The sequence below is a fragment of the Cydia fagiglandana genome, chromosome 7 (assembly GCF_963556715.1).
Source record: "Cydia fagiglandana chromosome 7, ilCydFagi1.1, whole genome shotgun sequence".
Lineage (NCBI taxonomy): Eukaryota > Metazoa > Arthropoda > Insecta > Lepidoptera > Tortricidae > Cydia > Cydia fagiglandana.
This window is the reverse complement of record NC_085938.1, coordinates 4,904,574-4,932,542: the sequence shown is the minus strand read 5'-3', so window position 1 is coordinate 4,932,542 and position 27,969 is coordinate 4,904,574. Positions and strand designations below refer to the sequence as shown.

At 41.7% G+C, this 27,969-nt stretch overlaps 3 protein-coding genes and 1 non-coding gene across 4 annotated transcripts in view; 2 read left to right on the top strand and 2 right to left on the bottom strand.

Moving 5' to 3' along the window:
* Positions 1-27,969, top strand: part of LOC134665770 (NAD(P)H-hydrate epimerase) — a 460,493-nt gene that overhangs the window by 399,539 nt on the left and 32,985 nt on the right. The gene's annotated exons all lie outside the window — the stretch shown is intronic.
* Positions 26-27,847, bottom strand: LOC134665754 (zinc finger and BTB domain-containing protein 42). Its single transcript, XM_063522725.1, has 11 exons — positions 27,475-27,847; positions 26,857-27,173; positions 26,192-26,441; positions 24,935-25,113; positions 24,092-24,232; positions 23,210-23,376; positions 19,436-19,564; positions 4,400-4,511; positions 2,774-2,914; positions 2,255-2,403; positions 26-1,813 (listed from the first exon to the last, which is right to left on the bottom strand). The coding sequence occupies exons 2-11, from the start codon at positions 27,146-27,148 to the stop codon at positions 1,796-1,798; spliced, it is 1,578 nt and encodes a 525-aa protein (XP_063378795.1). The 5' UTR covers positions 27,149-27,173; positions 27,475-27,847; the 3' UTR covers positions 26-1,795.
* Positions 11,381-12,454, bottom strand: LOC134666288 (retinol dehydrogenase 13-like). The gene has a single exon (XM_063523442.1). The coding sequence runs from the start codon at positions 12,376-12,378 to the stop codon at positions 11,401-11,403; it is 978 nt and encodes a 325-aa protein (XP_063379512.1). The 5' UTR covers positions 12,379-12,454; the 3' UTR covers positions 11,381-11,400.
* Positions 25,685-25,757, top strand: Trnan-auu (transfer RNA asparagine (anticodon AUU)). The gene has a single exon. It is a non-coding gene; the product is annotated as a tRNA-Asn (tRNA).

Sequence of the window (27,969 nt, the reverse complement as noted above, 5' to 3'; positions counted from 1 at the left end):
TGTGACATTTAAATAAAACGCAAGATTACTTTTAGGCAAATTTATATTGACATTCCATCATATATCAAATACTACACAGTATCTCAAATCATGTCCATGTTTCACATGAGTATTTAATCTGAAATATGACTAAGAAATCCATACTTATTATTACAGAAAGCTCACAACATAAAATTATTCTAACTCAAATGGAATGTAAAACTTACGTCTATTCAATAATTTAGCAGGTTCTAAACCTTAGTTTTAAATAATATTACATCTAAAAATGCCTTTGGTCTTTATGTACTAGCCAACGCGCTAAAATCTGTGAATTTTTACAGAAAATGTACAATTTCATGCATTTGTGAGTTCTTCAAACGTATAAAATCATTATCAGATTAAATTTAATCATAATGATAATTTTATAAACCTACGTTTTAATAGGAGGATCCACAGAACGGCGCATTGCCTTGGCGAGGCACGTCTCCACCGACCGAGCTGCTTGACGCGGCAATTTCCTCGCGAGGCGACTCTTTCTGTGTGGACCCGCCTAATAGTTTGACAATAACGTTCACTGTGTATTTCTTTCATTTCCATATATCGAAGACATTAAGTATAGTAATCTACGGGAATGTTACTAGCGAAGGCGGAATTATTGAATCACAAAATAGCTCTTAAATGGCAACGTGACTAGACCATATTAAACTTACAAAGTCGTACAATAAGCATACACAGATTGTAAATAAATAAAAATATCCTGTTCCCGAAAGAATTCAGTTAGAGGCAAATTTCGACCTTTAATCATATAATATTCTAACTCCTTAACTTGCAAGAACAAGAAACTATTTTAGAACCTAAATCTGTGTATGGTACATAATACATAACACTAGGATTAAAGAAACGATACACTCTTATATAAATAATGGTAAACACAAGGAGGGCGGAACGGAGCGTAGTTCAGATGACCGCGACGCTACGAATTTTGATAACAAACTCAGAGAGATAGAAATCAAAATGAAGTCTCGTCCGGGCCGGTATTGGGTAACTTGCTTCAAGTATGTAAGACTGAATGTGACGCCGATTTTTGTTTGAACATTTAAAGTACATATTTAAGCAATAGCAAAAGCTCAATCTTAATCAAGGTGGAAATCATACGGTATCGTCTTGGGTCGTCCCATTCGTTTTTTGTCAAGTTTTTAAATTAGTCCTATTCTGCTTACGTCACTCATTCTTCATTGAAAGCTACCGACGATTGTGACGAATGTAGAATGGGTGACGAAAGCAGAATAGGACTAATTTAAGAACTTGACGAAAAACGAATGGGACGACCCAAGACGATACTAATCATACTTAGGCTGGAGGAAAATTTTTATGTTTACTTTCACATCAGCGGAATCGGAGTATCTTTTCAGCAGGGCCTTTTTTTGGTATGGTTTCCATAGAGAAATAAGCCCTTTTGAAAACTCCTCATTTGATATTGATCGATTCCTTAAAGCTGGCCTGAATCATCGTGCGAGTAGGACCGATGATTCAGCGGTGGAGTTTAATCTCAATCAAATTGAGGTTTTTTTATTAGCAAGTAGTCTTTTATTTATCATATCGGCGTCACATCGCACACCCGAATTCCTGCAATTCGCATAAGATCAGTGAATCGTTACCCCACACCGGTCGGGCGGCACTCGTGTCGTTAGGGTCCCGGCTACTGCTTCCACTTCTTGGCGGAGAAGAGCACGGCGCGCTGCTTGAGGAACAGCGAGTAGCTCTGCTTGCGCGGCAGCACCGCGCGCCGGCCTCGCCGCCCCGCCCCCCCGCGGCCTCAGGACTCGCGCTTCACCTGCAACAAACATTACCATTCATTAGGATACTGTACTACAAAAGGGAATGAATCGCTAATCACTACCCCGTGGCTCCGCGAGCCACAGAATAGATAACACATTTATCGATACGCATACACGAGCTTCATTTTGGCCCGTCCCAAAGTACTCATAATTCGCGGCAATTGGTCCCTTTGAGTGGTCTCTTCAACGGTTAACAACTACTCTAACCGCTCGAGAAACCGAACCAATTGATATTATACTAAGTAAGTATAACAAAACAACTCATTGGCGACAACTGTTGCGTTATCGTACTTTAGCCAGAACTTTTGACTGTTAATGCCTCTATAGGACAACTTTCTCAACGTCAATTTAAAGCATATCGTACCCAGGATCCCCTAATATAGCAAGCAATTGACAGTTTTTACTCTATTTAGAATAGTTATAGGGAAGTACGTTACCTCACTCGGCCCCTCGGTCTCGTCGTCGGCCTCGCCCTCGACGAGCGCGGGGCTGATGATCTGGTCGTGCAGCGTGCGAAGATGCCGCAGTAAGTTGGACTTCACGTTGAAACCTTTGTTGCACAGCCCGCATACGAACGGACGCTCACCTGAAAGGTTTTGAAATTGTGTACATTTTGTAAGGAAATTCTTTATCAACCATTTGCCGCCGCCACTTTATGTGACTGTCAATAATAGAACATTGAACTGAATACGTTATTTGTTGTTTGTATAGCGGACGGTGGTGGTCAAGAGGTTAAAATGTGCCCACTTTTATAGCTTTAGACTACCTATATTTCTTGTAGAGACAGCTGATTTATAGCTTTACATGACGACGCAGCAACAAAGTACCGACTACATATAAGAAGTATGTTTTTATATGCAAAGTCCGTTCCATAGAAAATATGAATTTCGCGTCTTTTTCTACTGACAAAGTTGTTTGACAGACTATATATCATAGTAATATAAAGTAATACAAACCTGTATGCGTCCTCATGTGTATGAGCATGGAGGCATGCGACGGGAACGTTTTCTTGCAGTGCGAGCAAGTCTTGTTTTGCGCGCCCTCTGTGAAACGATTGTGACGTTTTGGTGGGGCACTGTTGTTTGATATGGCCAATTCTAGACAACCGACATCGATACATTTAGAAAGGGTTATTAGGACATCATGTTTTAAGAGATGATGGCATGCTGGTGTTGTCATAGTGACATATGATATCAGAAGTGGGATTTGAGTTATATTATTAGAGTAATAAGTAAATAACGGATCCATATTGAAAGGCAATTATTAACATTGAATTAAAGGTACCTCAACAAATTTCATTTTAGAACACTACTCAAGGCGCGTTATTTATTAGCAGATCGACGTTTCATCATTTAAAATAAAAGTATCTATAATACAGATAAACGGTTACATATGCTATAGTTTGATAACTTTAATAGAGGTTGGCTATTGTCCCAAAGTATTGCCATCATGTTTTCGAACACAGTTCCGGAATCAACTGAATTATTAGGAGTCCAGTCACTCGAACATTTTAATACAATATTTCTTTCAGTATCCATCCGTAGTCATCAAAGTATTCAGGGAGACCTCCATGCCATCACCTCAGGTCGCAAAGTGCTGTTAAGCGACAAGCAAAGCCAATATTAAACATAACTGAAGTGATCATCATGTGTAGCGGGGTGAGAGCGATGCGGGAACTCGGTGGTTAATAGGTAATAAGTAACTTACGTAAACTTTTCACTATTCGCTTGTCGAGAATCAGCCACGTACATAACAATCAGATTTCAGCTATGTTGCTCAGTTAAATCGTGTTCAAATTACCACCTTCGTAAATCGTAATTTTAAAAATGTTAAACACAATTACTATACATAATATACATATTCATTTACAGCGAAATTTATCGCAATCAATGTTCCGCTTTGAACATGATCCGCAATGGTACTTTGAGAACGAGATGGAGAATTTGTACAAGTACGTAGTATTAATTATTTAGGGTTATAATCAAGGCCTAGAATTATAAACATATTCTCAATAGGTTCAAATTTTTAAATCAAAAATGTAATTGATTTTAATTAAAATTCACTTGCACCACCCCACTAACCCGGGATTAAGCGGTTAAACCGTTAACCTAGTGTCAAAGTGGTGTTTAACCCTGGGCTAGTGGAATGGTGCAGTGGCGCTAAGGCAGGCCCAGGCTTAAGGTACAATTGTGGTTCTTCAAGGCACTCAAAAGATTAACACTTGATACTCCCAAGTGTACAGTGGCGTTCAAATGTGCATGGATAGATGTCGACCGTAATGCCTTAATATTACGATTGAAACATCTTCATGCACTTTTGATCGCCAGTGTACCTAGACCTAGACTAAGTAAAACAACAGTTGCAACAAGAGAAACGAAGGCCTACCGCGAACACCGAAGTTCGCAAATTGCGGGCATATTTTTCCGTCACTCTAATTAAGTACGCTTCAATTGAAGGAAAAAAGAAGTCCGCAATTTACGAACTTCGGTGTTTGCCGTCGGTCCTCCTAATAATGGTATTAATAATCTTAAGTCTATATATATGTAGTGTCAAGGTGTAGTGTGGGGTAAAAAGGTACACACCTGTTTCAGTGTGGGTGCTCTGCACGTGGCGCACCCACTCGGCGGGGTTGGGGAAGTGCTTTTGGCACAAATCGCAGCGGAGTAGTGCCATCGTCTCTTCGGTGTCATCGCTCTGTGCATAAATAATACTAAATTAGGGTTAATTAACACAAACATGCACAAACTAAACCTTAAAGGCCTCCACAGACCTTGCATGAAATCGCTTGCGATAGAAGAGTAGATAATTGCCGTCCAAGTTGTTGAATAGTACCTACTATTCAACAAATTCAATTGATCGATCAAATGCCGTGGTGGTGCGCGTTGGTGGGTCTGCCATCTTGTGGCCTGAATCGGAAACATATGTGCACATATGTACATTGCCGAATCAAGTGCTACCATATACCGTTCTCATCGGTATGTTTCCTTGTGCATAGCAGGTTCTGCCATCTTGTGGGCTACATCGGAAGCATAAACAACACATTTACGCCTCGCGCCAAAAATCCGCCGGCTCCTATGCTGCCCTCTATAGTTCATGCACGGGGCCTATCATCAGTGAGGTGTGTAGAGGCCCTAATGTAGAATAGGTTCAGAGGAACCCTTAGGGCGGTGGCACACTAGCGAATTGCGACCGAGTTGAAAGTGAGGCGAGCGCGCAACGATTTCGCTGCGTACTGTCATACTTAATTGGATGGGAGCGAAATCGATGCGCGCTCGCAACGATATCGTTGCGCGCTCGTCTCGCTTTCAACTTGCTCACAAATCGCAGTGTGCTAGCGCCCAAAGATATCAGACTCGTTACCGTAAAAAATCCTCTTTCGCAGTCGGTTTAAACTGTTACACGCGTCGTAAAAACGAACCAATGTTGGCTTATTGGTTACCAATATGCAATAATAATATTAAAAAAATCCATTCTTTTGGCCTGGGTCTGGGGTGTAAATACAAAAAAAAGCAATCATTATTTGCGCGCAAAATATTTACTGGAGACATTCTATGTGGTAGTTTATTCGTAGGAAAACTGTCTACCTAGGTCAATGCCAGGTCTATACCTAATTACCTACTTAACTATGTTATTTTGCCTAAGTTTGAAAGGAGGAAATATGTTGTTTAAAAGGTTGATATTGTAATCCGTTCGTTATTCTTAATCTAGAATATGTCCATAAGCAAAGGTGTTTATGGGTAGGTAAGGACCTACCTACGTCAATGAACATTCAAGGTTACGAAAAAAGAAACAAATAGAATAAGATTTAAGGTACCTGGGATTGGTATATTATAAATATAGATTTTATATACCTACACAGTGGACATCTAAAATAAAAACTAACAAAATGTTTAATGTGACTGTGTAAGCGTGACGCACTAGTATTGAGAGTTCGGGTGTTATTCCATCAGTCCAATATGTATTAACTATGTGTCACATTTTGCTTCACCCATACAACCATTTCCAGTCGCCGTTACGACGCGGTGTAGACACATCTTGTGTCGACACCGTCTGTTTCGGTCACAATTCCAGTCGCAGAGTCGTCGCCGTGTCGACACAGTTACCAGAAATGGGGAAGGGTCGACACATGACACAAAGTGACATAAAGTGTGGTCGCCGTGTGCACACATTGTTACTAGTTTGCGACTACTTTATGCCAAAATCATTCGTTCATTCGTTCATTTTGTTCCTGTCAAATGGAAACTGTCAGATGGAAAAATAGTTAAATAAAAATAAGTGACATTAATACGCCATCTCTAAAACGGATTACAAGACGTAATTATATATTGTTTGCATTTATATTACAATAGGACTTAAATTATTATGGGGAATTAAACTGCTCGAGTGATTTGATAAACTAAGTGTAATATAATCAACGCGCCACCACATTGTTTTAGTTTAGCCGGAAATGAAATTGTTTACTTCTCAGTGCTTGTGTTCATAAATATATTATTTGATGCATTTTTAGTACTTCGATGCGTATACTATACTTAGATAACAGAAATAACGCTTTACATACTACGAAACTTGTTAATTATGATGTATAAATATGGTTTAAGGCTGAGAAATATTGCAGTCACAAAGTAGTCGCAAATGTTTCGACTTTGTGTCGACTCTGTGTAGACACATGACACGCGCTGTCAAAAGTAATAACAAAGTTACTCGATTTGCAAAATGGCTCCTTGTGTTCATTTGTTTTCAGATATTCTCAAAGTGTAAAAATGACGTGGTCAGAGATGGGACTTAATAGATTAACTGTTTATTCGACTAAGGCCCACTTGCACCGTCCCACTAACCCTGGGTTAAGCGGTTAAACCGTTAACCTAGTATCAAATTGTACTGGTAACCATGGTAACTCCAGGTTTAACCAGTTAACCCCGGGTTAGTGGAATGGTGCAAGTGGCGCTAATTAATGGAATAAAAAAAGTTAATCCTCAAATTTTAATCACGATTAGGTTAGTCGACCTAACATAGATTGAATTTGAATGAATCTGAACATTAATCGAATAAATTATCGATTAAATCTCGGTTGGAAGTTGACAGGGGGCCATTTTTGTACGTAAAAATAATAGAAATGTCTTGCATGCAGATGGTAGCCAAACACTTTGTCATAAAAGTCGAGATGGGTGTCGATTTATAGGTTTTAGGGAGTGCCGATTTCGAAAATGAAGACCATTTTGGATTCCAAAATGGTGGCCATGCACTATGTCATAAAAGTCGTCATGGGTGTCGTTTTATAGGTTTTAGGGGGCGCAAATTTCGAAAACGATGACCATTTTGGATTCCAAGATGGCGGCCATGCACTATGTCATAAAAGTCGTCATGGGTGTCGTTTTATAGGTTTTAGGGGGCGCAGATTTCGAAAACGATGACCATTTTGGATTCCAAGATGGCGGCCATGCACTATGTCATAAAAATCGTCATGGATGTCGTTTTATAGGTTTTAGGGGGCCCCGCTTTCGAAAATGATGACCATTTTGGAATCCAGAATGGCGGCCATGCACTATATCATGAAAGTCATCATGGGTGTCGTTTTATAGGTTTTGGGGGGCGCAGATTTCGAAAACGATAACCATTTTCGATTCCAAAATGGCGGCCATGCACTATGTCATAAAAGTCGTCATGGATATCGTTTTATAGGTTTTAGGGGGCCCCGATTTAGAAAATGATGACCATTTTGAAATCTGAAATGGCGGCCATGCACTGTCATAAAAGTTGTCATGGCTATCGTTTTATAGGTTTTGGGGGGCGCAGATTTAGTAAATGATGACCATTTTGGATTCCAAAATGGTGGCCATGCACTATGTCATAAAAGTCGTCATGGGTGTCGTTTTATAGGTTTTTGAGGGGGCGCAGATTTAGAAAACAATGACCATTTTGGATTCCAAGATGGCGGCCATGCACTATGTCATAAAAGTCGTCATGGATGTCGTTTTATAGGTTTTAGGGGACGCAGATTTCGAAAATGATGGCCATTTTGGAATCCAAAATGGCGGCCATGCACTATGTCATAAAAGTTGTCATGGGTGTCGTTTTATAGGTTTTAGGGGGCCCTGATTTCGAAAATGATGACCATTTTGGAATCCAAAATGGCGGCCATGCACTATGTTAAAAGTCGACATGGATGTCGTTTTGTTGGTCATGGTCATCATTTTCGAAATCTGCTCTTCCTAACACCTATGAATCAACATCTATGACGGCTTATATGAGAAAGTGCACGGCAGACATCTTGGAATCCAAAATGGTCATCATTTTCGAATTCTGCACTCCCTAAAACCTATAAAACGATATCCATGACGACGCAAGTTATCTTTATTTTCAGATCTAACAAATTGCTACAGAATACAAAGGACAAAAAAAGAAGCGAGGAGGTAATGAAACAAGCAAAAATACAGATGATTGCTCGACGCAATGGGATGCTTCTTAAATTGTGTCCAGATTTTTTGTCATAAAAGTTTTTATTTTTCACATATTACTCTCACAAGTTCCGTGACATTTCGACCTTGTAATTTTTTAAGTAAATGTTTTTGTTTATCTGTGAGGATCTCACTAGAATAATATAATCAAGGTATGTTTATATTTGATGATTGAAATAGTAACGCAAAAAAATATATATCTGTGTCTTATATTCCTGCCGAAGACTTTTATTTTTCCTTTTCCTTCTACACAAGTTTGGTCAAGTAATAAGAATTTAGGGCTCTCAATTTTATTTTGACTTCTACAACATTAAAGCTACGAGGCCATGTTTGGTATCGTTTTCGTATAAATTCGCAGTACCAAATTTAGTTATGGTATCACATTGACACCATTCCAAAGTAAAAACATATACTTTCTTAAAAGAAACATATTCTTTCTTTAAAAACTCCTCTTCACGCTTAAACTGCTGAACAGTTTTAATTTAAATTTAGTACACATATATATTGAGTCCCGAGACAGGACATAATAAGTTATCTCAAAAATCATCCTTTAAAGGTGTGAAATGAGGTGTAGGGGGGAATTCAGAATTGACTTCTTAAAGTTAATACTGTTTAAGTTTAGGTTTGAAGTCATGTTTTTTTTATCATTTTTAACTAAATCAAAGATGTAGACCATCCCAAATTTAATATAAATCAGTTCAGCGGTTATTGATTTCCCGTACAAATTTCCACGCCACTTTTCACACCTTCAAAAGATGATTTTGGTTATAAGATCTATCCTATGTCCTGTTCCGGGACGCAAACTATTTCTATACCAAATTTCTACGAAATCGATTCAGCGGTTAAGCGTCAAGAGGAGTTTAAAATAAACCGGCCAAGTGCGAGTCGGACTCGCGTATTAAGGGTTCCGTACATTAAGTCCGACTCGCGCTTGACTGCACATTTCTAATAGGTTTTCCTGTCATCTATAGGTAAAGAACTATTTTGTGTATTCAGACAGACAGACATACAGACTCACGAGTGATCCTATAAGGATTCCGTTTTTTGCTTTTGAGGTACGGAACCCTAAAAAGATATTTTTTTATTTTGTGGAATGGTGTCAATGTGATACCTTAAATGGATTCAGCAACCCAGATTTATACGAAAACGATACCATACACGGCCTTGCACCTTCACTGATGTAGATATATCAAGATAAAATTGAGAGCCCTAAATAAACTTTCAAGAGCGGATATCTCAAAAACTATTCAACATATGTATCGAAAAAATTGACGGAATAAACTTGTAACAAATTAAATTAACTTGCATTTTGTATAAGTGGCCATGTCGCTAAGATGCATAGTTTCCGAGATATAATCGAAAAACCGGAAAATGGGACCTTCAAAGCCCCCTCTCTTCCCCCGCTCAAGGGCTACGGCCGGGGACTTTTGATATGTTCACCTCCTAACTTGTCCAAACCAAGTTACAGAGTCAAAAATTGTGTTCCGAGCATTTCCCTCTACAACTTTTTGGAGCATTCGTTGGCTGACCTAAGTAGCTTATTGCATTTCTTTAAAAACTTTTCTGTAAAAGGTTGACGGGTGTTGGGTGTTTATATGGTTTTGGTCGATTATTATCATTTGCATCGCCCATGATGACTTACTAGAATTACTTACGAGCACACGAGACACTAATAGTAGTTTGACAAACCTTGGTTTTCAAGAGGTATTTTATATTGACATTTGCTGTCACAAATTTGCTGTCAGATTTAGTCGCAAACCGCACGCAAAGTGCACACAAATGTGTCGACACCTTGTTACGGAAAAGTGTACACACGGCGACGACACTTTGTTTCGAAACAATTCTAGACACATTGTGTGGACTCTGTTACGACACATCTGACATTTAGTTACCACTTTGATGATTCTGCGACTGGAATGGTTATATGGGCAATGAGAGAGCGATACGCAATATTTGACATTGGACAGGTGAAATACTACCCTTCGATATACAAACGCCCCAATATTTGTAGGATAACATAAAATCACAAAAATAATGCAAATGCAGCCAATACAAGGTTCAATAGGTATGACCTGTAGTCTTAGCCAAGATAACGATTAACCGTTGATGAAAAGCTGCATTCTTAAATAATGTATGGAAATTGGAAATAATCTCGTGACTTTTCGTAGCATCTCCCACCCCCGATTTTTTCTTTTCGTTTGGCATTTTTCGATGTACGAATGTCATCTTGGCTAGGCCCCCAGTTCGGTTTTGTACATAACAGAAACACGTAACTTATTAGCCATTGGTAGATATATGTAAGTATTTGCAATAAGGTTAAAGAATAAAGAGTGATGGGTTAACTGAATGGACGAAGGTACATAATACAAGAAATAAGAAGGCATACACACACATTCCATTCCACATTCCACTTTTTTTGCAAGGGACAACGTACCCGGTTACTAAAATTAACCCAATATTTATTTTTTATTGCTCATGGTACAGCAGTCATCAGCAATAGTATCTTACACAACTAGGGCCGCAAAAATATATGACGCGCTCTTATTGCGCTCCAAATAAGAACGTGTCACATATTATTGCTGATGACTGTACAGTCAGCATCAATAGTAGTGGATGAAACACTGAAGTACTTTTCCAAATTGTCAGGTGACAACCAAAACGCACTAATTACTACTACAAGTTCATAGCTATAGTGAACCGTATTAGTACCAGGATAAGGTTTTTTGTTTAGTGATTTTTTTAATAATTAGTGAGTTTTGGTTGTAACCTGACCTGACGAAATAGGGATTTATCTCTACAATTCGCGTTTAAAGGTATCTGTCATAGTCTAGATTTTTATTATTTTTTATCATGTAATTGTATCTCTTTTTGTTAAGCTATGTATTAGAATATACTGACTGTACTTTAAGCAGAACAGAAACATAAATCATGATTAAATGAATTGAATTTATTTTGACTTTCATGTTAATAACAATGTCCATAACAAAGGCATTTATTTATCGGTAGCTGGTGTTAATGTGTTTGCACCTTTAACCTATATTTACATAAAGTATTGATTGAATGAAGATAAATATTATAAAATACACTGTATGCCGCAGTACCTACTCCATTGTTCTTAAGCACTTTCATTATTTAAAACTTTGTTCCACCTCGTCGTCAGTAAGTTTGACGAGCGTAATAGATTCTTCCCATAGTATCCGGGCGTTCTTGTCCTTGTAGGCCCAGGGTATGGCTCGAGCGGGCCTGCAATTCACGAAATATCCCCCGCTCGTCTGACCAATTTCATCATCTAAAGCTACATGCAATGCCGTCTGGGCTCCCACTTTAGGTGTCTTACTGCAGAAAATGAGCAAGTATCGACAGATGGCGCCTAAGATTTTGCCAGTGCAATTGTAGATACCCGTCCCGACAGTACCAGGGTCTACGCTATGAATCACAACATGAGATCCTTTAATTCTCCTAGTCAGCTCTCTGGAGAAGAGTATGAGGCTGAATTTGCTGTTGCAGTAGCTGAAGAAGCTCAGCCAATTGATGTCAGAATCGCTTAGATCGACCCTCCCGAAATAATGCAGTCTAGACGACGTGTTGACCACCCTGGCCGGTTCCGCGGCCGTTCCGGTCTTCTTCAAAAGCGGGAGCAGGAGTATCGTCAGTAAAAAATGCCCGTAATAATTGACCTGCATGATAAAATTCAAACGGTCCTTGGTTTCAAAATTCTTGGGTATTCCTACGCCAGCATTGTTCATTAATAGGTCCAATCTATCTTCATTCTCCAGGATATCGGCGGCGAATGATCGGACTGATTCCAAAGAGCCCAAGTCGAGGAGTTTGAAGACAACTTTTTTGCGGGTTTTTTCTTCGATTATTCTTTGAGCGTCGATCCCTTCTTGCGGAAAAGGGCAAGCGATGATAACTCTGGCACCTCTCCGAGCGAAGTCTGTGGCTATTTCCAGTCCCATGCCGGTCGTGCCTCCAGTGACGATGGCCGTTTTTCCTTTCAGAGTTTTCAGGGACCTGCATTCTCGATTTGTTGCCGTGTGGTACAGTCGGAGGAGGTACAGAGTCGCGAAAATCGCGAGAGCCGCGAGGGCAAGCGTGAACACCATCGTGAACGCGAGTCGAACGCAAATGATATGTGAAGCTGCGAACTTTGGATAAATAAAGGAGCGATCGCGGTTATTCTCAAATCTCAATCGAGAGCATTGTCATTAAAGAACCAGTTTATGTTCACGTCCAATACGTAGGTATAAATAAAAACAGTTAAGCATAAAAAGGACTGAACCCCGAAGTACAACGCGTATATTTAAATGTTATAAGTTATAACCTGTTATTCTACCTGCGACATGAGCCTTTTGATTAAAGTTATTATTAGCATAAAAATAGAATAAGTAGGTTATTAACAAGTAATAACCTTTTACACATATTTAGGTTATATTTATAGTTTTTAATTAGTTTTATGTTTAGATTATGTGTTATTTTATTAATAAAAGTTCAAAACTTTCAAAAATGAGGAACAAGTTCAAGTATTTTTAAACTATTTTACTTTAACCACAGAATAAATAATAGTACTAGGTACCTACATAAGACTCACTCCCTAACAAAACGCGTCTGTTACGATCAGCACAGATATGGCCGCTAGGTGGCGACAGCGCCACGCGCGGCTTATGGCAAACCCCAAAATTGGGGCCCAACGGATGTACTTTTAGCTACCTGTAGCAAAGCGACGAAATCCACCTGCGTGACGTGAGCCACGCCTGCTTTAACGCAAAAAACACTAACGCAATAAAAGTAACTACTCTATAATGACTTTATTATTACATACGTAGGTGCCAAGTATAATTTTTGTACTTAATTAAACTAAAAAGCTACGACCACATAGAATTATTATATGATCATTCTACAATTTCTACATATGTAAACTTTTCCATATCATTATGGGATTAAGGTCCATTTACACGATACAAGAATCTTGAACATTCAATACAATAAAATTGAGGCAACAAAAAACTTGCACTATCTAAACATACGTGACATTCTTGTATTCAAGTAGCAACTTGAATTCAACACTGGCATACGTGTAAACGAAGCCTTATCGGAGGTAATAAGAAGTCTAAACTAAAAAGGAAACTTTATTAATGTTACTGGATTTATGAATTACAATTGCAATACACAAGAATGATTCTTCACAAAGTCAAACAGGTCATATAGAGAGCACGAGAAATATTCGGTATCAAAACTAAATAAAGGTTAGACGACTGAGCGGGCAGGATTGTAAATGGCAGATGAAGGTATTTATTTTCATCACACTTGCTCGAAAAATACTTAATTTCATTCAGGTGTACTGAAGGACAAAGGCCTATATTTTTCCCACGGGAGATATGGATTGTGAAAAAAAAAAGAGTTACTTTTATACGAATTCCCAATTTATACGAATCATGTAGTTTATACGAAACTTTTGCTTTAGCTATGCCTACGTTTGTTTAAAAAAAAATTAAATTAATTTTTTACTTGAAACTAATTAAAAGATAAACTGTACGTCAAATGGCGATAAATGAAAACTGTTTTTCACGGATGTCACACATCCTTTTTTTTTAATTCATACACGCATGTCACTATTCTCATATCACTCGAGATCAAATATCGTGCGGTCGTATATTAAAAAGCGGCCAAGTGCGAGTCGGACTCGCCCATGAAGGGTTCCGTAGCAGCAAGTAACAAAATAAAATTGCGGTTTACGATTTATGACGTATTAAAAAAAACTACTCATTCTCGTTCAAACCAATTTTCGGTGGAAGTTTGCATGGTAATGTAATGTACAGTCAACGGTAAAAATATGGGTGTAGACAACTTACTCCAAAATATGTCCCATAGTTCTTAATTCACTGATATAAGAGTTATGGGTCATATTTTTGAAACGATTTGTACACCCATATTTTTACCGTTTTATCATTCCCTTATTTTAGAAGTTACAGGGGGGGGGGACACATTTTACCATTTTGGAAGTGTCTCTCGCGCAAACTATTCAGTTTAGATAAAAAGGATATTAGAAACCTCAATATCATTTTTGAAGACCTATCCATAGATACCCACACGTATGGGTATGATGAAAAAAAAAATTGTGTTTCAGTTCTAAGTATGGGGTACCCCCAAACTTTATTGTTTTTTTTTTCTATTTTTGTGTGAAAATCTTAATGCGGTTCACAGAATACATCTACTTACCAAGTTTCAACAGATAGTTCTTATAGTTTCGGAAAAAAGTGGCTGTGACATACGGACGGACAGACAGACACACAGACATGACGAATCCATAAGGGTTCCGTTTTTTGCCATTTGGCTACGGAGCCCTAAAAACATACTGAATTGACGTTTCGTATCGACAACTGTTTAGATACTAGAATAAAGCTACCGCGAATATCGAAATTTCGTTATCTGCGTCTCTATCACTCATGCTGCTCATGCATATTCGAGCGATAGAAGCAGATAACGCAATCTCGATTTTACGCGGTAGACCCTTCGATTTTGTTGACGTAAGTATTTGCTTACATCACCGTCAAAGTGTTATTATGACACTGCAGGGAATCCCCACACTATTTGGAAGTACTAATAAACTAAATTAACAAAACACTTTTGTTTCCGTAGGAATAAGTAAGGGTCCCCCCACATCTGGCGTCTTTCGAGCGTCGGCGTCTGTCGGCGTCGGTCCAGCGCTATGGAAAATGACATCGCTGCGCAGTTGCGTCGACGCTGCGTCGACGTCGGCCATAGAATTGTAGACCTAGTGGGGGGGCCTAATATGTCGTTTGCCGCTGACTGTAACCATATGCAATTTTAAACTAACATGCTAATTTATTTTTAAACAACTTACAATGGAGCAGGTTATTAGTTATTAATCCAGTGAAATTGTAGAATTTTGTAACGTGGCTCTTCTGACTCATTTATCATTTATGACTCAGGTGCCGCACCAACATCATAAATAAACCTGCAAAAAACCAGAACTAACGGATTTGACGCAAACGCTAAATGTATAAATTTACTGTATTATAATTACTTATCTCAGAACTTAGTTATGTGTGAACCAATTTGGAAAATTCTTTTTTTTTCAATAGTAGGTATATGGTTCCCACTTAGTCCCATTTTTATCCATCCGGATCAGATGATGGGATTGCTTTTATATGCGTTAGCAACTGATATGTTTGAGGTGCCAGGCCAAATAGTTAAAATTTAAAATATTGGTCAATAATGCCCCCCAAACAACGAATGGAGCTTTCTTTCGTCCTCATCGCGAACTGCGCCACGGTTGGTATTCGGTTCGTTAGTGTGTTGACGCTTTTAAGATTTGGCTTGGCACTGACTTCAGCTCATACATTCAAACATATCAGTTGATAGCGCTTAAAAAAGGTAGAATCTCCCTAAAACCTATAAATCGACATCCGTGACGACGCAAGTCAAACATATATTTTATTAAAAACAATAAAAAAAAAATCCGCAGTGGGCTAGCGTGGGGACTATATAGCCCAAGCCCTCTCGCGCATGAGAGGAGGACTGTGCTCAGCAGTGGGACGTATATAGGCTGAAATGATGATGATGATGAATAAAAAAAAGGTTAATATTTTAATTTATCCTTTAATTTATAATAATGTAGGACAGACAAAATAAAAAACAAGATGCCTGCCTAAAAATGTCAGGTACCTTAATCTAATTTTACGTTCCGAAGTTATAAATAGCAGCAGGTAAATCGACAGTTTTATATTATGCACAAAGTTTAATTGCAAAAAATAAACCACCACCTAACCTACCAACCAATGATTAGGCATATGACGTTAATATGGAAATTACGTCCTATGTGTATAAGAAACGTGCATGAACCGGTGGGGGCAGCACAGGAGCCCCCTGTTTATTGACGCGAAGTGTGAATGTCACATTTAAGTTTTCGTACAAAGGAGTGCAGGGGGGAGAGGGGGAATAAAAAACCCCTACCCCGAACCCCTCGATCATTCCAACTGTCCCCACTAGCGACGCTTTTTGACGGCAGTACTGCATATTAATGTGAAATGACAATGTCAAGTCAAAGTTTTCAAATTAGGTCACAAGGTGGCCAAATCCTCCAAGGTACAGTTACGATCTTATAGTATACATATACACACAGCAGCAGTGTCCACAATTCCACATATCTTGTTTCTAACAGATTTAATTAACTGAGTACCGTATTCTAAGCAGTACCAAAGTGTCTTCTTAAAAGGGCTTATATCTCTATGAAAACCATACATAAATAAGCCCTTTTGTAACTCACTCCCCGAGTTCATTTGCCCATATATCGGAGCTCATTTGCATATATGGAGCCGGTTTGCCCATATATCAGATATGTTTGACGCGTCGCGCATGTGGATCCCGGTGTGCGAGCGGGACATCGCTATGTCGATGTCGCTATGTGCGCGCTGTCCCGCTCACACATCGGAGAGATAGCGTTGTGCATGTGCATGATGTGAAGCGGTGGTCACCAGGCCGAGTGGGTCTGACGTCCGACTTTCAATCTAGAGGACGCGGGTTCAAATCTTGGCGTGTACTAATGAGTTTTTCAGAAGTTACGTACGGAATATCATTTCATATTTACCACTAGCTTTTCGGTGAATAAAAATCGCCAGGAAAGCTGCATACATCCGCGAAGAAATTCAAATGCGTAAAGTTGGACCAAAAAACAGTCTGCAGCGGATTTGATAGCGCAGTGTAAGTGTTATTTATACGTCATAATTTCATAGAAGTTTGACGTTTAAAATAACACATACACTGCGTGGGCTATCAAATCCGCTGCAGACTTTTCTTGGTCTGATTTTATGTGTGATTGTGAAGTCACCAAACCGCATTGGACCAGCGTGGGGACTATAGTCCAAACCTCGTGCTTGAAAGGAGGTCTGTGCCCAGCACTCCCAGCAGGGGGACGTATATAGGCTCTCTATTATTATACCGGGTGTGGTCTGCAACACGAGCTTAAAACATAGATTGTACTCCTCAAACGGTGACACTTTTGTTCAACGACTTTTAAAATGAAGTATTTAGACTCTCTATTTTTCATACAAAATAAATATTATCTTCAATGGACGCCATCGCCACGCCATATCATTGTGATTGACGTTGCTTGTCACGCCTTAAACATAACAAAATTCGCGATACATTGCGTCTTAGAATAAACTTTAAAGTGTATTAAAAATCAAACCACAAGTTATTTTTAAAAGTCGCTGAACAAATGTTGGTCGGTATGAGGAGTACAGCCTACAGTTTAATTTTTTGCTCATATTACAGGCCACACCCGGTATGATGTGCATTGTGTATGATGTGTAGGTGTAGTGTACGTACCGCGGAGCGATGCTTGCGCTTGCGCGCGTGCGTGTGGTCGGCGCGCGCGTGGCCCTCCACGTGGCGCACCCAGGCGGCCGGCAGCGTGAACACCTCCGCGCACAGCTCGCACGCCAGCATGGTGTATGGTGTGTAGGTGTAGTGTACGTACCGCGGAGCGATGCTTGCGCTTGCGCGCGTGCGTGTGGTCGGCGCGCGCGTGGCCCTCCACGTGGCGCACCCAGGCGGCCGGCAGCGTGAACACCTCCGCGCACAGCTCGCACGCCAGCATGGTGTATGGTGTGTAGGTGTAGTGTACGTACCGCGGAGCGATGCTTGCGCTTGCGCGCGTGCGTGTGGTCGGCGCGCGCGTGGCCCTCCACGTGGCGCACCCAGGCGGCCGGCAGCGTGAACACCTCCGCGCACAGCTCGCACGCCAGCATGGTGTATGGTGTGTAGGTGTAGTGTACGTACCGCGGAGCGATGCTTGCGCTTGCGCGCGTGCGTGTGGTCGGCGCGCGCGTGGCCCTCCACGTGGCGCACCCAGGCGGCCGGCAGCGTGAACACCTCCGCGCACAGCTCGCACGCCAGCATGGTGTATGGTGTGTAGGTGTAGTGTACGTACCGCGGAGCGATGCTTGCGCTTGCGCGCGTGCGTGTGGTCGGCGCGCGCGTGGCCCTCCACGTGGCGCACCCAGGCGGCCGGCAGCGTGAACACCTCCGCGCACAGCTCGCACGCCAGCATGGTGTATGGTGTGTAGGTGTAGTGTACGTACCGCGGAGCGATGCTTGCGCTTGCGCGCGTGCGTGTGGTCGGCGCGCGCGTGGCCCTCCACGTGGCGCACCCAGGCGGCCGGCAGCGTGAACACCTCCGCGCACAGCTCGCACGCCAGCATGGTGTATGGTGTGTAGGTGTAGTGTACGTACCGCGGAGCGATGCTTGCGCTTGCGCGCGTGCGTGTGGTCGGCGCGCGCGTGGCCCTCCACGTGGCGCACCCAGGCGGCCGGCAGCGTGAACACCTCCGCGCACAGCTCGCACGCCAGCATGGTGTATGGTGTGTAGGTGTAGTGTACGTACCGCGGAGCGATGCTTGCGCTTGCGCGCGTGCGTGTGGTCGGCGCGCGCGTGGCCCTCCACGTGGCGCACCCAGGCGGCCGGCAGCGTGAACACCTCCGCGCACAGCTCGCACGCCAGCATGGTGTATGGTGTGTAGGTGTAGTGTACGTACCGCGGAGCGATGCTTGCGCTTGCGCGCGTGCGTGTGGTCGGCGCGCGCGTGGCCCTCCACGTGGCGCACCCAGGCGGCCGGCAGCGTGAACACCTCCGCGCACAGCTCGCACGCCAGCATGGTGTATGGTGTGTAGGTGTAGTGTACGTACCGCGGAGCGATGCTTGCGCTTGCGCGCGTGCGTGTGGTCGGCGCGCGCGTGGCCCTCCACGTGGCGCACCCAGGCGGCCGGCAGCGTGAACACCTCCGCGCACAGCTCGCACGCCAGCATGGTGTATGGTGTGTAGGTGTAGTGTACGTACCGCGGAGCGATGCTTGCGCTTGCGCGCGTGCGTGTGGTCGGCGCGCGCGTGGCCCTCCACGTGGCGCACCCAGGCGGCCGGCAGCGTGAACACCTCCGCGCACAGCTCGCACGCCAGCATGGTGTATGGTGTGTAGGTGTAGTGTACGTACCGCGGAGCGATGCTTGCGCTTGCGCGCGTGCGTGTGGTCGGCGCGCGCGTGGCCCTCCACGTGGCGCACCCAGGCGGCCGGCAGCGTGAACACCTCCGCGCACAGCTCGCACGCCAGCATGGTGTATGGTGTGTAGGTGTAGTGTACGTACCGCGGAGCGATGCTTGCGCTTGCGCGCGTGCGTGTGGTCGGCGCGCGCGTGGCCCTCCACGTGGCGCACCCAGGCGGCCGGCAGCGTGAACACCTCCGCGCACAGCTCGCACGCCAGCGGGCTGTACACCTGCACCCACAACACACCCTCTTCTACATACTGACACAGAATAAATAATAGTATAGGTACCAGTGACGGCGCGTCCATAAAAGCCGATTCCCACCGGCTTGCTTGTTTTTGGACGTTTGAGCTGAGTTGTAAAGGAAATGTGCAAGTCAAATTAGCAAATTTGACGCGCCGCCACTGATAGGTACAGACAGAGATTGATAATAAACATTGATGACGAACTAAGTAGCTCTGTAAAATGACCCCACACATATTGTGCCACGGTAGGTGGGGCATAAATATTGTGCCACGGAGCTATTTAGTTCGCAAATGGCGGCCCGTTGTGACAGTCGTTGTAAGAAGTATTTAAATTATTCCCTTAAGGAAAAAATATGCCTTAATGTAAGGTTAAATGGTGTGCTAGCCGTTCCAACAAACGCTGAAATTATTATGGAATTACCTTTCACGTATAAATTAGCCAAGATAATATTATTTTGATTTATTTTGATCATAACAGATTTTACATGGGGACGATGTTATGCAATTTTTTAAACAGCCATTGATATTACGATCCTATTACAGTGAAACCTGGTTAATTGGCACCTGGATAAATGGAAAACCTCAATAATTGCAACCAAAAGTCCGGTCCCGGTCCCTTGAGACCAAAAGGCCTCTATAATTGAAATTTTGGAACCTCTATAATTGCAATTTAGATTTTAGTGCTTTTCGCAATTTTGCCTCTGTAATTGACCACATCGCAACTAAGACCTCTATAATTGACACTGTGCTAAAAAATCCGTTATTTTTGCTCTTCTTTTTACCTCCATTATTGAAACGAGTCTTACTTATTACCTCTGTAATTGAAATAATGTAGTTGTAGACAGCAGAAACAATATGTATTAATAGCAATGATCATTTTATTTCATAATTATCTTCATCCCGAATTCAATTTATTTATTGGGTATCTATCACAGCCTGTAGTAGGTGAAATACTTTTAATTAAATCAAAAACAAAGTATGCCTTTTACATTCTAATAAAACTTTCTTCTACAATTCAAGGGATTTCTTTCAAACCCAAATAATTAATAAGAAAATAAAGTAGTAATTAATGTAGTGTAAAAGTACAAGTATAGACATAAGCAATATATATAAAGACCAAAAACCCAGAACGTAAGCGTGTAAATCTACTTTCAAAGGTTATTTGCACCTCCATAAAAGAAATTTGTCAGAACGCAACCTCTATTAATGAGGACCTCTATAATTGACACAACGATTTTTTGAACCTCGTTAATTGACATGACCTGCTTAAATGAAAAACCTGGTTAATTGACCAAAAATGGCCGGTCCCTTGAGATTGCAATTATCCAGGTTCCACTGTATTTTAAATTTGTTAAAGTACCTAGTTGTTTTGATATACTCCGTAGCGGACTATCGGTTTAATTTAAATTAGTGGTAGTAAATACTAATCGCCGTTGTAGGTGGCGCTTTTTTTAAGGTTTATATTTCAACCCTGGCATCTAATTTTGGTATAGAAATATGTATTTGTGGAAGACCAGGGCCTAGCACATGATTGGCGCGACAGTAGGTATCTTGCAGCAAAATAGATATCGGTTACACCCTAATTCTGGCGTCAGTTCAGTTCATCATTCTGGTCGTCAGAATGACGAGAGAATTATCGTATAACACTCGGACTGATGGACTGATGGTCTGGACTGGACTGATGAAAATTTCAGATTTTAGATAATATTCGTCAGTCCATTTTAAATGACAGAAAACTGATAGGAGACTGATCGTGTAACCTGTTTGCTTTTTGTGTCATTCTCGCATCAGTCACCATATTAGACAATACTAAATGAATGTGTTTCGTTCTGTGTCCAAACGGCGACTGTGTCGTAATTTTATCAGTATGTGTTCAGTCTGGACTGATCGTGTAACTGTGTCCTTTTTCCATCATTCTGGCATCAGTCAAAACTGGAATAAGAGTTATGACTGAACTGACGCCAGAATTAGCGTGTAACCGATGTCTTAGACTACCCGTCTTTTTCTAACTACTTATGTTAAATTAAATTAAATTAAAATTAAATTAAAATTCATTTATTTCGAGTATCTGTAACTCATAAGTACATACACAATTCAAATACAGTTATTATCATTAAAACAAACACTAAACACATACTTAATATTATAATTTTCAAAATTACAAAATTACTGCAACCGTGGTAAGCACATTGACAACCATCATCTATTTCTCAATGTGCTTACCACAGTGCTGCTGGGCGTATGAAGTCCGCAGCAAAATGCGATATACGGATAAAACTTATCCGCAATCATTTCTAGGACGCTGTTGGAACTGGCGCGTACGCGTCGCACCAGGGACGCGGCTCGCAGGCGCATAGTAGCTTTAAAACACGACACATGCGCCTCCGCAAACATCCCTGACGCGCTGCAATATCGTGGTAGCCCCATCGGCGCCCTAAACGCGTTATTATACTGTACTTGTAGGGCCTTATACGATTTCAAAGTGAACTTTCGCCACAGACTGCAGGTGTAAAATGTTGTGCAAAAAGCTCTGAACAAAATCACTTTACTTTCCTTTGAGCATCGAGCGAATCTGCGTGCAATCATATTAGCTCTGATCGATAAGGCCCTACGTTCCCGTTCTATGTCGGCATCGTCTTTGATGCCGACATATAAAAAGAGGGACGGGTAGTCTATCACTGTACTGACACTGTTTCAAAATACATACTACGCATTAATATTATACTTCAACTTTTCAATGTATGAACAATAAATACGCGTCAAAATAATATTTATATGAATTGGTTCCCTCTTGGTTAGTATAATCCTTATAAGATTTGACAACGTCAAAATATTGTAACGCCGCGCAAGAGGTTTGACGCATAGAATGTTATCATAGCCAATCAAAACTTATATTGACCAATCACAACTTTTTTTAATAGCGGGAAATTGATTATTGGATATAATTAAAAACTGGTGGGACATATTCATAGAGAAGGGATAGTTGTCAGTGTCAGTGTGGCTGGGGTCATTTTTGGAAGGCATTTTTCTATGGAGAGCGATGTCTATATATATTCAGTCGCTGGGTACAGAAGACTCACTCTCTAACAAAACGCGTCTGTTACGATCAGGACTAATATGGCCGCTAGGTGACGACAGCGCCACGCGCGGCTTATGGCTAGCCACCAAAATAGGTTTGGAACGGATGTACTGTAGCAAAGCGACGAAATCGTGGAGTGAGCCAAGCCTGATATTAATCTAGATTAATGCGTGAATCGTAAAGGGCGCGCAATTATTAAGGTATTTTAAACGTAGCTAGCTCATAGATATAAATAGTAAAATAGCTCAAGAACGGCTGTCTATGCTTGAGCGCCGTAGCGCTTATGCTTGCAGCGATTGCTTGTTAAGACTCATTTAAACGATACAAGAACTCGCAAGTCCATGTCCGTGGCGCCATGCGTTAAAATAACCGCGCGAAGCAGCTTAATATGGTTGACATTCCACGTCAGAGGCAATCCCTACCAAGACCCCTCGATCTGCATGTTCTGTGCCTATTATTTTTCTTTGACTATGAATGTCTTATCTGAAGTTGGAGTTTAACGAAATTACTGTCAAATATGCTGACTAAACTTGAGTAGTTTGTATACAAACCAGTCCTTCCTCGTCGATATCCAGATCTTCCGGCTCTTGTTTGACGCTCATCTCTTGCTGGAACATTTCGGCGATCGATCGCTCCTCCTCTTCGATGCTGGAAGCGTCCCATTCCGGCTCCTCCTTTATAGATACGTCTGGATCGTTGTTGCTTGCTGTTGATTTTTCTGATGAAAGACAGAAATGTTAGTGTCCGGAAAATTAATACAATTTAAACTAATTGGCATTTATAGGTGAAAAAAAAAGCGCTGGTGGCCTAGCGGTAAGAGCGTGCGACTTTCAATCCGGAGGTCGCGGGTTCAAACCCCGGCTCGTACCAATGAGTTTTTCGGAACTTATGTACGGAATATCATTTGATATTTGCCAGTCGCTTTTCGGTGAAGGAAAACATCGTGAGGAAACCGGACTAATCCCAATAGGGCCTAGTTTCCCCTCTGGGTTGTAAGGTCAGATGGCATTCGCTTTCGTAAAAACTAGTGCTTACGTCAAATCATTGGATTAGTTGTCAAGCGGACCCCAGGCTCTCATGAGCCGTGGCGAAATGCCGGGATAACGCGAGGAAGAAGAAAAAAAAACAAGTTATCATTATGTATCAACTCTGAAAACACGATAAAAATTGGTTCCTATACAATTGAATACATCAAATTGAATTTTAGTATGGAAAACTTGAGCTTTTATTTTGCGCTATCAGGGTTGCTCTCGTAACTAAAGTTGCTCACGGTAACGAGTACACTCGCGTATAGCTGCAAGCCAGCTATCGGTAGCGATGATACATTGTACAAAATGTAAAAACAGCAACACTCCTAACTGTACATCGGTGGACCTTATTACGAAAGGCATAAGGTCCACCGATGTACAGTTAACAGCGTGGACTGTACGTACTGGAGGCAGTATCCTCGGCATCTTTGTCCTCGGCGTCGTCGGGTTTCTGCCGCTTGCCGTACTTGCGTTCGGCCGCGTGCCGCCGCAGGATGCGCGGCGCTGGCGCCTCGTCCGGCGAGTCGTCCGCTATCGTCGTCGAAGCTACAAAAACATACAATATTTAATTACACGACAGGTCTACCGCGACATAATTTAATTTAAAGAAACACTCGGAGAGGAGTGTTAAAACAATGAAATTGTATCGCGGTAGACCCGTTCGCGTAATTAAATGTTAGAGTGTATAAAACGCGAGTTTAAAGTTTTATAAAAATACAATTAGTTATTTGATTTACAAGGAGGCAGAGTTGTTGTTTAACCGCTCGTGCTAATATTAATACCCGAGCAAGCGAAAGATTTGGTCCGACGATCTGGTAACGGCGCATGACCGGTCGTTGTGGATATCCCTGGGGGACGCCTATGTCCAACAGTGGACGTCTTTCGGCTGATATGATGAAGCGAAAGATTTCAAGGGATATGATGTGACAGTATAGTTTGGCCCTTGTGTCCATAGGGCCTGTATACATGCTGCCTTAATGAGCACCAGTTTTGGTGTGATGAACATGAATCTAGAAATAACAACTAACCATTCATACGTGTTTGTTGCTAGGCCTACATGAATAAAGTATATTAGAACTTGAACTAGATAATTACCTATAGCTATTGAGGTGGAAGTGGTCGTAGTAGTAGCAGAGGTGGTAGAGGTGTCCAGGGAGGGCGCGGGTGAGGGGGGGGGGGGGTGTCAGTCAGTGGTCTTGATGAACACCATGCAGTTTGGTTCTGATGAACATGGATCTAGATAATTACCTATAGCTATTGAGGTGGAGGTAGTTGTAGTAGTAGCAGAGGTGGTAGAGGTGTCCAGGGAGGGCGCGGGTGCAACCAGTATAGTTTGGCCCTTAGGCCCGGCCGATCTTAACGCCGCCTGAGTGCCGCCCTCAGTGGTCTTGATGAACACCAGTTTGGGTGGTCCAATGAACATAGGTCTGGAATATAAAATAAAATGTAAGATACATATTCAATTATACTTGAAATGGTTGACCAAACCTCAATCACAGAGAACTATGAAACTTCCCATACTATATAAATATGGTTTACTAACTGACCCTGGTAAGGCCTAATAATGCTGGAACATGCCAAGCCAAGGGCAAAATAGTTATATTTTATATGCATTATGATTTATTACATGTATTAAAAAAAATTGCAAAACTAAACCTTATGTAAATACGATTTTTTTGAGGCCTAATTACACACTAAATCAACCCATTTTCAAAGTACATACAGTAACGCTCCTTGATTGTTATGCCATTTAGGGATCTAGCTAAATTGGACATTCCATAGTGCAAGTATTGAATAACCAATTTAGCTAGGATCCTAAATGGCATAACAAGAACCCCCTAGAACCCTGAGGTCTTTTCAGAGTTTCCAAAGTGGCAGATTTATTCATTTGTTTTATTGTACAAAAGATGGACTTAATGCCAAAAGGCAGAGGCCAGGCTAGAGACCAGTAAGGCAGAGTTATTTTTTTTATGGTGGAAAGTTTGGCTGGCTATGGATGGCTTGGTGGCTCAGATGGCAGAGCGCTGGAGTATTGATCCAGAGGCCGTGAGTTCAAGTCTCACCCAAGACAGTCTTTTTTCCAATTTTAAATTTATTCTAAGCTTAATAGCATTGTTCACAGATGTTTCTGCTTGTTGAAAATTAAAAAAGAGAGAATGTAGTCAGATTGTTGTGAGTTGACCTTCGAAATTTTATCTAGGTGGACTTTGAACCGAGGTCAACAAAATTAAATTTATTTAAATGCCGGGTCCACACAGAGTGAGCATACGCTTGTATCTTGTATGCTCACTCTGTGTGGACCCGGCATGTTTAACACTTTCGCAACCGGGCAAAAAACGGCGCACTACCCCAGAAACCGGTTGTCTATATCTGAGTACAAAACAACCCGCTGGGCGGGTTGTCCGGCATCTGAGCAAACATTACGAGTGCCTACCAGGCGGGTTCTCAGTAGTCAAAGTGTTAAATGCCTAAAGTAAAATTAAGAAAAATGTCTTCAATTCTTACCTTGTGACCCCTTGCTGCTGCATTGGTGTAAAAGTCTTAAGTAGTTTATCATCTTTCTTGACTGCAATCTTAGGCTGTAACTCCTCTGGTTTTTTCACCGGCTGTTTGTTAACGCTAGCTACTTGTGTGGTTGTCTTCTCCGCTGGAGGGTCTCCAGCTTCATCCGTCTGCCGCCATAAGCCTCGGATCTTTAGGACCTCCCCGGCTTTTAATACTGTATCTAGAACTTCATTTGAAACTGTTGTTTCACCTGGAAATATAGGGGTTTCTTAGTTTTTCTGTTGTTATGAGATCCTCAGTTCCTCACATCTGTAGACTATCAATTTCACTGATCAGAACTGGGTGATAGGAATATGATTTCGACGTAAACATTTCCTTCCTCCCTTAACCCGTGGAGCGCCCTACCGCCCTAGTATCACACGTGTGATACTAACTTCTTACTACTGTGATACTGGGGCGCTTCAGAGGTTGACTCCCACCGTCCACCGTTACGATGTCGCACACGCGATTCCATACAAAATATATGAATAATCAGAAACACTAGGGACTTCTGATTCCTGAGAGTTACTTTGGAATTTCGAAGTGCCGAGTCCAGGGGCTAAAAATGACTCATGTATGACTAGTGTATGTACACTACCTATGTATAAATACTTTAAAAAACGTACCTTTATACATGTACTCCACTAAAATCTTGAGCGCCTTCGTTGATATCTCCGAAGGCAGAACAACGTAAAGCATACCGCCCATCCGCGTGACATGCCGCTGGCCCTCGAACAAGCCGCTCAAGTAAACACTGCACGAACTTAGGATGAACTTGTGAGCCGGGATTTGAGACCCATCCATCGTGCAGAGCACCACATCCGTGAACCGCTCCGAGCGCAGCAAAGCCGCAACGGACCCGTTCAAATGTGAACTGTGCGAATGCCATTTCAACTGATATGTGTCCGTCGACGTCATTGTCGTTATATCACGTCCACTCCATCTGAGGCGAAATTTTTATTTTACTTTACGCGGTTTGTTTTTGTTTACAAATGCGAAAACGCCGCCATCGAGAAGCGGGCTACTTGTCTTGTTTTACCGGAAATGTAACGACGAACAAATCAAACTTTGTATTATAATTTAATTGTAAAGCTAGGTGTTATGTGTTTAATTAAAACCTCAGAGTTAAATTCAAAACGATTTAATAAAACTTGTATTTATTTGAATAAATTATTTTTATATAATTAATTTATTAATTAATTAAGAAGTTACGCAACGACTTCAAAATATACAAAAAAAAATACCTTTAAAAAACCGGACATTAGGAAAATCGATATTTTAAAACGGTATCGATAACGACTTTACTATCGGTTCATTTTTTATTTGTTACACAATATAATTATTATTACTCTTATTAGGTCGCGTTAACGAAAACTAAAGAAATATGAATACAATGCGCGCAACCACCGCGTGCGACCCTCAAATCTAGTGTGCGGCGGCTGCGGCTGTAAAAATCGATGGAAAGGGTATTGATTTTTGGAGCGGGGTTGCGCGTTTATCTCATCGATCCATGCCGGTGAGCGTCGGTCTGCGCCGCGCGCCTGCGCCGTGTGCGAGGGGTGCGTCGGCCGCGGCCAGCCCGCGCGTCCGCCGCCAGCTTGCGCAGCCACCCTGTTCACGCGCAAAATGCGAGAAGTATATCAACCGGCCTAGCCTACGAATGTATTATTACAGCTAACCGGTAATATGAAGAGGTAGGTATTTAATTTTTTTACCTCAAGAAACAGTACTTTAGTGTG

What these genes read in the sequence shown, in the direction of transcription:
- LOC134666288 (XM_063523442.1), bottom strand. Translation starts at nt 12,378, where the DNA reads ATGGTGTTCACGCTTGCCCTCGCGGCTCTCGCGATTTTCGCGACTCTG.
- LOC134665754 (XM_063522725.1), bottom strand. Translation starts at nt 27,148, where the DNA reads ATGACGTCGACGGACACATATCAGTTGAAATGGCATTCGCACAGTTCA. An exon ending in AGTGGAGTACATGTATAAAG is followed by an intron (nt 26,442 to 26,856) that starts GTACGTTTTTTA and finishes CTATATTTCCAG; the next exon opens with GTGAAACAACAGTTTCAAAT. An exon ending in ATATCGACGAGGAAGGACTG is followed by an intron (nt 19,565 to 23,209) that starts GTTTGTATACAA and finishes TTGTGGGTGCAG; the next exon opens with GTGTACAGCCCGCTGGCGTG.